A 13210-nucleotide genomic window follows, 5' to 3' on the forward strand; every position below is an offset into this window, starting at 1 on the left:
TGGAAATGTAAACTGGTATGGCAATAACGAAAAACAGAAAAGGAGTTCACCACAAAATTAAAAATTAAACAACCCTATGATTTAGCAAACTTACTAACTGCACACTCACATTCAGTGCAGCATTATTGACAACAGCCAAGATACAGAAACAACCTAAGTATCTGTCAATGGATAAATGGATAAAGATACAATGTCTGAATAAGAACATATATATATGTGTTCTTATATATGTTCAATATATATGTTATTATTCAGACATAAGAAAGAAGGAAATTCTGCAATTCATGACAGCCTAGATATACACTGAAGGGATTATGCTAAGTGAGGTAAATCAAACAAAGACAAATACTGATCTGATATCACAGGGTGGTCTGTGAAGTCTCTTCTTACCCAGAGATTTTGCGACCCTCAGACTACATAAAATAAAAATAATAGGTCTATTTTAATTAACAAGTTGAAAGTTGGTAATTTAGCAACAAATAGATGCAAATATCTTGTAACTATATTGTGCCTCTGTATAAACACACCTTAAAGCTTTCATTTGGACATGATGTTTAATATCTGATTAAAAGAACACTGAATTCTCTAGTTTTCTTTGCCTCTCAGAATGTATTAACATTTCTTTTGTTCAGAGAAGTCAGGTTATCATATCACTGGGTTAGTACTGTTACCAAGACATTTTTAAAATATATTTTAAATAAATTCCAAAGGAACCAAATTTCTTGCCTCATTTGGGTTTAGGATTGAGATGCTAACTTACTATGATTCTCTCTGCACAGGATACAGCCCTACCTTCCCTCTGCAAAGTCAGGACTATTTCCCACAAAAGTAGGTTACTTATAGCAGCCTCTTACAAGAGATAAAATGTGAATGTTTTCCATGGAGACTAAAATGGAAATGGAGAACTTTGGGGACTTATTTGAGAAATGTGGCCCACTGTGGGCTTGAGTGAGTTCTTTCTTGGTCTCTGTAATCATTCAGATTCTCCCCAATTTCCTTCTGGAGCATTTCAGTGGTACTTACAGTCATTTGTTGGTCTGGGCAAGATTTTATGAGATGCAATGAACATATGAAATATTAGAAGTACACTGGGAACCACAGCTGTTATGCCTTGCTGCATTTTTAATGGCTCCTTAAAATCAGAGGCCACTACACACAGCAGAACATTTAGACAGGAAACACTGCAATTATCTGGCTTCACCACTCCACTGCAAATATAAGAGTGCATTACAGTTTATAAGCCCCTAATAGACAGTCATCACCTTTGGCAAGGCTTCCACTCCAAGCTACAATCTGAATTTATTACCAGGGAGTGGTCAAGAGAGACTGAAAGTCTTTTCTGTTTGTTTTGTTTGCACCCTATAAACCAAATATGGAAAATATGAAAGAAAAGACATCACGTATACTATATGTAGTATAAGGCAGGTCCTTTTAACGTGACTGTTAGTGAAGCTAATTACAACAAGAAGATTGGAGATCATTCATTAGCCTAGTAAGCAAATTAGGTTTGTTAACAGTGATTTATAACGCCAATCTTTGGGTAACTGTGTTGGTCTTTTCAAGCATACGTGTATTGGACCTGACAGTTTATTAACTGTGCTGTATCTAAACAGCTTGTCACTAAGGCGCTTTTGTTAAAACGATATTGTGTTTTAAATGGATAAACATTTTTGTACGAGCAAAATGCATTTTAAATGTTTGGCTTCTGAAGTCAAGTACTAGGAGATAAGTGAAGTGTCTCAAACCATCTAAGCCTCCAATAACTCTTGTTTACTGCTAGAGCTGACTATAGGAAAATGTGACACTTGGAGTTAAAACAGCACTTTTCCTCTTTAACAAGCCCCAGTTGTGTTTTTTAACCTCTTTTCAAATGGTACTCTTGGTATTTCACCAAGCTCTAAGTTCCTTATGCAATGGCTTGGGAAGCACTTCATTTACAATTTCAGGAAAAATATTTTTTAAAGCAGTTAAGCAAAAGAATGAATCTTTGATCTGAAAGATTCTTCTGATTGATAGTCCATAAAACTCCAGGCCAGTTAAATCTATCAAAATAAAGGTTGTATGGGTAGTCAGAGTTAAACCTTGGGGTTTCACATTGCCCATGGTTTAAGTTTATATTGCTCATACCAACTCATTCAACATTTCTGTAATTTGGAAATCCCCAACAAGGATAAGACAATCTCCCTTTAAGCCAATGCTGGGAAACAGATTTAAAAAAAATAAAGAATACTACTTTCTTAATTCCATGACAGTGACCTGTATGTCCCCTCTGGGACTATCAATGCACTTTGCTTATTTTGCTAAAAGCTTTATACTGTATCATCTCTATGACCAAATAGGGATATACTAGCTGTGGGACAGCATAAGCTTATAGCCTATTTCTATGTGTTTATGTAACTAAAGAATGCAAATACAAAAATACTGTTCACAATTGTTAATTTCAAAGAAAGGCAAACTTGGTCACTCAACTGAAGAGCAGTATTCATTAAGCAGTAAGGGGACTATGGCCTTGCACTCCTGTGTCTCAGAGGACAGCAGAGAAAGGCAGCAAAGCCGATCGGAAGGGCTGATCCCTGGGGCAGACATTTAGATGTGGGGCAGACAGAATTACAGATCTTGGAAAATAGAGAACCGAAGGCCCTTTAGCAATTATCTAGCCCAGTGGCTGGTAAAATCTTTTTTTCCCCTCAAATCATTTTCTTTTCTCAAATCATATTTTTTTAAATGATTTACTTTCTTCAAATCTGAGGGGACAGAGAAGGGAGGTGAGAAGACAGGGAGGCCAGGCTGAGGACTCATCCCCACATCCAGGAGGAACACCCGGGTTTTCATTCTACCTCCGTAATTAGTTTGCAACAGCCAACTACAAAGATTCCTGTAGATGTTTAAAAATACTTAGTCTATTCCCTCACAGAAAAGTTCAGAAAATGAGAATATGATGGGATTGGTGGCAACTGGAGACACCAACTCATCCTTTCTGTTTATTTTATTCACCAAATTTCTTGATTACCTTGTACTTCACAAAGAAGGTAAAACTGGTGTGGAGACAGAAGACAATTTCCAAAGGGTGAGCAAGAAGAGTCATCTCACTGCACAGATTCTACAAATGATGAAATGTCTGCTCACCCAAATTGAAACTGTAATGTTCACTTAATCAGAGTATGCCACTCATGGCTCACAGACCCCATTCTGAAAATCAGAGTGTTAAAAACCAATCAAAAACATTTTTAAAAGGTAAGAGTGGGAAATAGAAAATAGAATTACAATTTTAGTCTAAGTCCCTTGAAATTAGAGTTTATTGGTGACTATGTTGACGAATCTGTCAGAGTACAGCTATAAAGCAACCCTCCAGTGTAAATAATTCTGCGGTTCCCAATCTTAACAAAACACAATACTTAAGTGTAGATTCTAGTTTTGTTACTTTCTAGGAGGCAAATATAGCTCAGGGTAATATTTTAAAGGTTACAGCTCAAAACAGTGGCAAATTTACCATTCCAAAGGACAAATGATTTGATTTGCTCAGTGTTTCTGCATAGTACACATACAGCTCCAAAATCATTAGCAATGTCCTAGATTTTAAGGTGACTGATAGGTTCCAAGGCTTTTGTTTTATTATTATAATCAGAATAATATATTCATTAAATTTTTATATTACATATCCCATAATTAACCACTTTAGTGACCTTGTACTCTCTTTGGATACAGAGAATCTCTGAGGCTATTTCAAACGTACTTAGGTGAATTACTGGGTAACTATTAGGGGTCACTTAGGGATATTATTGAATACACAAACAGTCACATCTCAAAGACATTTTGTGATAAGGCCACAGCTGACTTTTCAGGACATACTGAAGTTACTACAGGGAATTACTGGTTTAATGTAAATTTAAATTTGGGTGGCAATGTTTTGATTTTCCTGTTATTTTGGCCACCTCTTTTAAACTATCATTGAAGATAATTAAATTTCTAACTTTGTACTCTAACTTCCAAACTCATTATGTTCCTAAAAAAGAATCTCTTCTTTCCTGAGACTTCTATCCCAAGTAAAAGAAGTGTCACAGTCATAAAATCTTGGTGTGACATCTTTCTAGTTTTTAATATAACAGTTCACTAAGCCAAGTTCAAGTCTCCTTATAAGCCATCTCCTTCCTACTCTCAGCCCAACCCAAAGAGCTATCAGCAGTCTTTAAATGCCTCAGGTCTGAGGGGAAAAAAAAAATCAACAAATAACTTTAACAGACAAATTAAAACAGCCATAATATGTGGACGGCCTACAGAATTCTGACCTCATCATGATCAAAGAGAATGACAGGGAAGGAATTCCGTATTTGTTTCATGTTTGTATATGGAGCAAACTGGTATACAGCTGACCAAACACAAAACCCTAGCCTCCCAAGAAAGTATACAATGAGAACAAAATATTTCTATCCTACAGTTACAAATTACAATGTTTACTTTTTATTGTGAATTTCCAGTGGTACTTCTCCATCACAACACTTCACAACCACTTAATGAGGCCACATTTACTCCATCACACTATACAGTGGGGATCACAGAAGAAAATACGTATTATTTCCTATTATTGAGAGCTGCTTTGTGTGCATTAAATATCTTACCTCATTTAATATTCACAACTCTCTTAGGTAGGTAAAGATGAGGAAACAGACTCAGAGACAAGAAAGAATTCATCCAAGGTCATACAAGTACTCTTTATATCATACTGTCTCTAAGATCTTAATTATATGTTATGCATAATAAAACTTCAAATACTTTCTTTCTTCAAAAGAAGAAAATATAGGCCAAAACATTTAAATTGAAAAGAAAAATGTGTTCATTGCATTAATGTGTGTTTTTTTTAAAGAAAATCCTACACACTCCAACAAGTTTTGGTACTCTTGCCAAAAAAATAAAAAAGCAAATAGATTCCAACTAGTATATACTTCCATTTATATTTAGAATATGAGCTGAGCATGAGTATGTAATGAATATATATGTGTGTCTCTCTGTGTATATAACACCCACATTATTCATAAGCTCCCAAAAATGTGAAAAGTTTGTTCCAATCCTTCTCTATTTTGTCTACTTTAAGAATTCTTTGCAATATGCTTATGTAAATACTGATTTTAGCTGCTGTTCTCATTTCTCAAATCTTCAGCTTATAAATGGATTGGAAAAGTGACAGACCTAAGCAGACATCTATGAAACACAAAACCAAGGAGGTATAAACAAATACAATTTCATCAAAAACAAAAGTCTATTCTTCAAAGCCTTTAAGTTACTACTACTGATTAATGAAAAGAACTGAAAGAAAGTAAAACATACTGGCTGTGGGTAAGGTATACACACACACACACGTGTACATATATACCTGCAAGTGCATACAGTTATGCGGGCATCTATTTTATCAGCATACACATGATCAGCATTCTACCCTAGTTCACTAAAAGTTCTACAGGAGCATACAGTCTACATCAAAGATGATTCTGAAGTTAGAGTGATGTTGGGGCAAGGGGAGAGTATTTAGGAAAACAGTTTCGGGCTGTTAAACTGAAGAGGTGAGTGCCTTCAGTTTTCTTACACTAGGATTCACACTATGGTTCAACTGCATTAATAGCTCATTGACTGTGCAGGTAATCTGCTTCTGCCTACACTTCAAAGTCATGCTGAAGAGGATTAAGGATAAAGTCGAAATATCAACATTCCACTTACCTGATGCTGAGCCTTCACTATAGACTTAGGTAAAGGTCATTATGACATCATAGATTATAAAGAACAGTGCAAGGAATACATTGGCATGAAATCACCACTTAGAAGGGTGAAATTCACCAATACCTGAAAATAAATATTACATGGGATATTGCTGAGATAGAAACTGAAACAGAAGATGCTTTTTGATGAGGTCTTGGCAATAACAACAATGGATTTTGTACTTTCATAACATAATAATCCCATTATTGGAAACACATTCTATGTAGAACATTTTTGTCATAGTTGAGAGCTGAACTTACATCTGGTATGTATCTCCTCCATGTAAGCTAATAATACTACAGATTTTTATATATAAGCAAAGTAATATTAAGAATAATTTTTCCAAAGTAAAAAAAAACCTTTTATACTCATCCAGCTCTGTGTAAGTGTAAAAATTATTTGAGATTTATAATTGCAAAAGACTCTTGATTCATAAGAACCTATATTACAGAATTAAACATTCCTGTAATTAGAAAAGTAAGTGACCAAAAGCATAATAAAATTCTCAGTACTTTTAGAGGTGACTTTCTTCTTTCAGAGTGCTCTTACTGACAATCATATATATATATATTTGAATGCTCAGTCTGGAAGTAATCAGAGGCTGAGTCAGTGGCATTGGCCTCCTCCTGCTGAAGAAAGTAAAGAGGGGGGATTTAGCTTTTGGATAGAGAATAAACATTGGCAGGCTCCAGATTTTACTTCCAGCATCTCAACCCACATCCAGCCTGGTGTGAAGAGATGGCAGATGGGACTACTTCTGTTATTTCGGCTGCTGAAGCAGGATCTTGTTTCAGCATCCTGCTTGTTTCTATCAGCATGAATATTCAACCACAATAAGGAGTAAGGATAAGTGTGCTGACACTATGAAGCAGGTAACAAGAAATCATCAACCCTTTCTCTTTGTATCATAGGCTAAGACCAAAAAAAAAAAGAAAATCACCATTTAATAAACGCCACTTCATCTAAACTTGGAAAAGACTTATTATTCAATGAAATGATGCTTGTTTTCATGGCTTTAACGTAAATGTAAGAAGAGAAATGTGTGGGCAGAAAAAAGCCAAAGTAATTAGCATTTTAGGGGGGAGAAATTTAAAGGCAACACAACAGAATCAGTAATCATTTTCCACTTTATTTGCATGATTTCATTATTTTCCCTGAAAATGCTGAGCAGATATTAGAGTATCTGTGTTCATCACTCAGAACATAAATAAGATTCCTTCAAATTCCTTTAAATATCACAACAAATGTCTACATGGGCATGTTATCCCACTGTGTAAATAACGTTTATGTGTAATTCTTATTTATTTGTATTTTGAAAAGCATTACTGAATCCAAGAAGGATAATTTAGCTATAGATAAAAGGCATGGAAGTGACAATTTCTTCATGAATGAGAAATACTGGGATAAGCCCTGAGGTGTATCACCATCCACACACTTCCCAAAGGACAGAGAATAAGGTCTTAAAATAAAATAATACATCTATAGTCAATAAAATGAGGAGTTTGATGACTGGTGGAAAAAAAATCTAAAGGCCACCTACTCAGACTGTGAGAGAAAGCATACAGCCACCTCTCAAAAAAAATTAAAATATGGCAATTCATTGTATAAGTGGGGCAGTTCTTCAAGGGATCTTAAAGAACATGTATACCTCATTGCATAAATTGAATTCCATCTTCCACTTGACCATTTCCACTTGACACTTCTCACTAAAACACCAATTTTTCAGGAAAGGTGGCACAGGCCAAGCAGGATTCCCTGTATCTCCTTACTCTGCCAGGTGAGGGGCAAACGTCCTAGGTGCTAGGAACCAGACTTGTGAACCCTAGTGCCCAGCTGGTGACATATTTTAAAAATAAAACAACTCTTAGTTAAAAGATGGACATCAGTCTGCTCTTCAGGACTGAGAGGGAATTTCCCGGACTTTTTTTTTCACATCCTAATGAGTATATATTACACAAGAAAATGAATGCCAGCGCAAGGCACACATGTGGAAGTTGAGATAAAACTTACGAAGTAGCCTGTTCCCAAGCTGGAAGGAGCTGAACTCTGCAAGAAAGCATAAAAACAAAGTGGAAAATCAGCAATGGTTTTTAACACGTTCCAATCCACACAGCTCATTACCAGTTCTTCGCAGGCTTTTCATCACGACACCACATCGCCTGTGTACGCAGCCCCTTGTCATCTGCTACTGATACAAACACCGTGTTGCTTAATTTTCCCCTTTACATCTCTCAACAACTCAGAGATGCTAACGTGCTATTTACTGAATTCCAAGCTTCTGCGGTGGACGTAATTGCCAATTTATTTGACAGGCAGCTGGGTAATGAATTAATGATGGCATTTCGCCCTGCACTGAGACTAAACAGACACGCATCAGCCTGCCTCCCTGACTTGCTGACATTCAATGCCCTGGTCTCAAGCTACTCAGTTTTGTGGCCGCAAAGGGGCAGCAAGAGGAAAGAGCCCAGACTGACTTGAAAATAAAAAGCCCAGTGGGTTTGGATGACTTTTCCAGTGTGTGACCTACTTGCCAGCTTATTCCCTCAAGGCACCAGTTAGTATACACAGAGCGCTTTTCAAAACTGAGACATTTTGTAAACATAATTAGTAGACTAAAATGCAAAGAATGTGTGGGTAAAGGGAAGTAGTGAAAAGCACCATTCTTCTAAAGGTTTTAGTCACGAAAGTTATCAGTTTAGGCTTCCACAGTTCTCACACATAAGGAATTAAAAAACAGTGATGCTGAAATGCACCTGGGACATCACTTCATAGGGGAACAAGACCCAAAAAAGAACTTGGACTGAATTTTAAACTTGTCCGTTTGTGTTGTTTTTTCCCCCTAAAACCTCTCATTACAAATTCTTTAATTTGCAGTGTCCTCTTTATGAACGAGAGAGGCCCCAGAGAAGCTTGAAACAAAAAGAATACTAACACTGAGACAGTCCTCAGGTCTCAGCGAGGAATCCTTGTACCAGCGAGGCCTCTCCCTGCCAGGCTTGGACCGGTTGTTACACCTTCCACCTACAGGGAATGGACTTCCACAGTGATGCAACAGTTACTTGGGTAACCTCTAACTGTTCTACCTAAATGCCTTGTCCCTGCTCTGCAAACCACAGGTAGCAGGTACCATTTGCTTGACTCATCCTGGTTTCCCTAGCACTTAGTTCAATGCCTTGCACATAGGAGGCATTTAGTAAGTATTAGTTGAATTAATGTATAGATAAATCGATGAATACTCAGACTGTATGGGGAGGGGACTCAAGTGAACTTAACACCTCCAAAAATCCTATCTCCAAATACAGATATGATTCTTGATTTTATACCAGTTTGAAAAGGAAATAACGGTGCTGTAAGTCCAAAGAGCATCTGCATCAAACGAGGACATGATGCTCCAGGGCATTCCTAAATGCAGCACCTGGAGCAAAACTTTCTTCCCCTCAGTGCTCCAGACAGGCTTGGGGGAATAAAGAACCTAGATATGTGATCCTGGACACTGGATTTTCAAAAACCTTGCTGCATTTGTGATCCTATAAACGGTACATAGGGAGAGCAACAGTAGTCATGGAGACGGCTCCTCAGAGCAATGATTAGCCATGTGATGGCATCACCTGTTTCCAGCACCCACCACCCCCACCCACCGCGGAACACAGGAAGGCAAAAGCCAAGTTAGATCTCCACCAGCCTGGAGTCGTGCCCCTGGGAGGCAAACTCATTTTAGAATGAATTACTCAGAGAGAGCATCGGATTTGTTTATTTCAGCGTTTTTTCCCCCCTTTCTGCAAATGTATTTTATCCCAGAAGCGGAAGGACCCCTTCAAGCCCACCTCCCCACCCCCACATACATATCATCTTATTGTATACCAAGAAAATGACATCCTTCAGGTCCCGGGAAGCTCTGTTATACTCATTTTGCATATATATTGTACATTACTCAGGGAGCTGGGTGGAGAAGAGAGCTTTGTTGTGCATATTTGTTCTGGCTATTGTTTATGCAGGTCTGACTGAATGAGGGAACAGTGGGTATCATTTCAATTTCTGATGTCAACATCAAATTACTTATTTAATTTCATGCCTGGCGAAGCATTGTATAGCTACACGCAGAATCATTTCACTTCATTTGTTATGCTGTGTTTTCGTGGCGATTGGCTTGCCTTCCAACTGACAGCTTTAATTACGACATGAATTTGATTGCACTGCCGAGGAATTAACATAATGCAACAAAGCATTTAAGAACCCTGCCTTACAACACCCCCGTCACATACACACGCATGCACGCACACACAAGCACAGATAGACACATGAAGGAACAGACACAAGATCCTCATGTACATTAAAGGTCCACTGGAGTTTCAACGTTTGCTAGAAAGCATATAGAACCAGAGAGCCAGAGGCTACCCACATTTGGACTCACAATTTTTGTGTGTGTGTGGCATTCAGCTATAATTTCTGGACCTAGCAGAAAAGTTCATAGAAAAACTCTTCTAAGCTACTTTGCCAAATGTCCATGGCGTTGACATTTCCTCCCCTCTAACTCCTTTCTCCACTATATTTTTCTTGGCCGATTGCCAGCTCCCTTCAATCATTGCTGGAAAACTTGAACAGAAACGTTTCTGAAACAAAGTGATTTCTCATTGGTCCAGTTCTATAAGCCCAAGAATCTACTAAGGCACTGTATTCAGTGGGATGCTATTCCTGGTCCTCACCATCAGACAGAGGTATACCAGAAGTTCTGTGACCAGCAACAGGGCAGAGTCAGGGTTTCAATGACAGCTCAGGTCACACACCACATGCCTCAGGCCTTGCTAACCAAAAGTCCAGAAAAGTCTCTGTCATTTATACTTAAATCTAAGTATATATTTAAAAGCTGAAAATATTTGATTAGTTTTAACATTTTTCCAAGTCACAAATTCCATGAACAACTGAAACCATGTGCAACAATAGATTATGCTACATTGTTATGTTAGTAGGCAATGGCACCCCACTCCAGTACTCTTGCCTGGAAAATCCCATGGGTGGCGGAGCCTGGTAGGCTGCAGTCCATGGGGTCGCTATGAGTCAGACACGACTGAGTGACTTCACTTTCATGCATTGGAGAAGGAAATGGCAACCCACTCCAGTGTTCTTGCCTGGAGAATCCCAGGGACGGGGGAGCCTGGTGGGCTGCCATCTATGGGGTCGCACAGAGTCGGACACGACTGAAGCGACTTAGCAGCAGCAGCAGTTGTGTTAGTAGCTCAGTTGTGTCCAACTCTTTGTGACCCCAAGGAATGCAGTCCCACCAGATTCCTCTGTCCATGGGATTTTCCAGGCAAGAGTGGGTTGCCATTCCCTTCTCCAGGGGGTCTTCCCAACCCAGGGATTGCAGGCAGATTCTTTACCACCTGAGCCACCAGGAAAGTCCCAGATTATGCTATAAGAATGAAATAAGCATTTAAAAATAGCTTTTTTACTGTTAGAAATGTTTTATGTTTCTATAGCTATTTGTTTACAAATGTGCATATAGGGATTATTATTGTTTTCTCATGTTCAGGAGACAGACACCATGAAGGAAGGGCTCAGGAAAGCAGATAGGTGGTGATGTCCTGACTGCCGAACCATTTGATGAAATCAAGTTGAATTTTAACTTTCTGTGCTTCCCCAATTTATAATGAGAGGAAGGGGCTTCCATTTTGGTTGCTTGGACAGGGACTGCATACATTGTCCAAACTGTATAGCATAAGTGGCCACAGAATCTGAAAAAGGGTGTAAGTCAAAATGAGGCTTGAAAAACTAAGCTTTTTTTAATGCAATAAATAAAAGCATGCTTGAATTTAAAAGCATTTGAAGTCACATCATATACACACGTTTAGGCAAATATGTTTGTTGAATAATGAAAAAGACTTACTTCTTTAAGAAATTCTTATTTCTTTAAGTGATAGAGTTGCCAATTCATTCATATTTTCTCTGTATTAGGTAGAAATGAGAGGTATAGAGAGACGGAGAAAACAGAGTAAGAAAGTATTTAGTGGTTTCCACGAGAAGACAAGAATATGAAGAAATTCCAGATAGCTGGCTATCAGATATGTGATTTCCAGGCTCATTATAAGCTATCTCTTGTTTAACATGGTCTTTTCATTTGTTTTTTTGTTTGTTTGTTTGTTTGTTTTTTCCCAGATTTGACCACTGCTCCAGCAATCTCTGCAAATTACCTACCTCGAATTCATTAAGTTGTAAAGAAGAGCTTTCTTACAAACACACTCTACCTCAATCTCCAAGCTACATGGGCTGCAGGAATAGTAATGGGATGCATAGTTGAAAGACATTTTCCAGGAAGAAGAATGCTGCTGCTGACATTCAAGTCTGCCAGTAGATATTCATTAAATGCATGCTCATTCTGCTCCTCTCATTGCCCCCCACCTGACTTTCTTTCCATCTCTGTCACTAAGCTCTTATTGAAGCTACTCATTAAACCCATGAAGTTAACATTTCTGTTTTAACATCTTACCTAAAACAAAGGATTTAAAAAATCAGTTACCCATCTAAAATAGATGTACTCCTTTCATTAGAGATCTACACAGAGAGGTCATGGCTACTATTACGCTCCCAAAGCATGTGATGGATGTGTGCTTTATCCCAGAGGAAAATGTAAGCTCTGACCCTAGGGCTAATTTAAATACAGTATTTTAAAATTCTTCCAAATTATCATGTGTGATAATCCCTGCCTATCCACCCTCATGTTATACTTTTTCTTCTTGGAATTGAAAAGTAGAAGGATCATGCTAAGAATCACTTGGCCAAGTATATTTCTTACAAAGGTCACAAGACGAGCTCATTTGTTTTCTGTAGTGTTTTAGAAAACAAGGACAATTAAAAGAACCTAAAATTTTAATCCTAAGAAATGTGCCTTGGAGATAAAGATTACTGATAACTTACAGAGATGCAAAATATATATAAATAGAGAAATGAGCCACTAGTGGAAGTAAAAATGTGGGCACAACTTGAAAAAACATCAGAGGTGGAAATGGTCACTTCCAAATTCAATTTTCAATCTGTTACAATCCATTTCAAGTTGTTACCAGCTCTCATCTCTATTCAGCAGCCTTCTGGCTTTCCCCACTAATTTCATTCTTGCTCTCATTTTTATCTGCAGTTATTCACATAAAAGGAAAAGTAAACATTTTAAAGTAAAAATTATAACATTCCTTCTAACACCTTTGAGAGGCTTTTTAAATACTAACTTATATGGTAGGCTAAATAGTGTCCCACTAAAATAACAGGGCCTTCTTGGAACCTAAGAATGTGATTGTGAGGGTTAATTTTATGCATCGACTTCATTGTGCCCCTGGGTAACCAGATAGATATCTGCTCAAATGTTAGTCTGGGTGTTACTCTGAAGGTGTTTTTGGATGAGTTTAACATTTAAACCAACAGGATGAGTAAAGCATACTGTAAATAAAGCATAATGTAAGTGGGCCTCATCCAC

General features: G+C 37.8%; 1 protein-coding gene across 2 annotated transcripts in view; it reads right to left on the minus strand.

Moving 5' to 3' along the window:
- The window catches only part of AUTS2 (autism susceptibility candidate 2), a 1198651-nt gene that overhangs the window by 656630 nt on the left and 528811 nt on the right, over positions 1–13210 (minus strand). For both annotated transcript variants that reach the window (XM_018040074.1, XM_018040073.1), the window contains exon 4: positions 7759–7794. In XM_018040074.1, the coding sequence (XP_017895563.1) occupies positions 7759–7794 (36 nt within the window). The remainder of the gene's footprint in view (positions 1–7758; positions 7795–13210) is intronic.

The sequence above is a fragment of the Capra hircus genome, chromosome 25 (assembly GCF_001704415.2).
Source record: "Capra hircus breed San Clemente chromosome 25, ASM170441v1, whole genome shotgun sequence".
NCBI lineage: Eukaryota > Metazoa > Chordata > Mammalia > Artiodactyla > Bovidae > Capra > Capra hircus.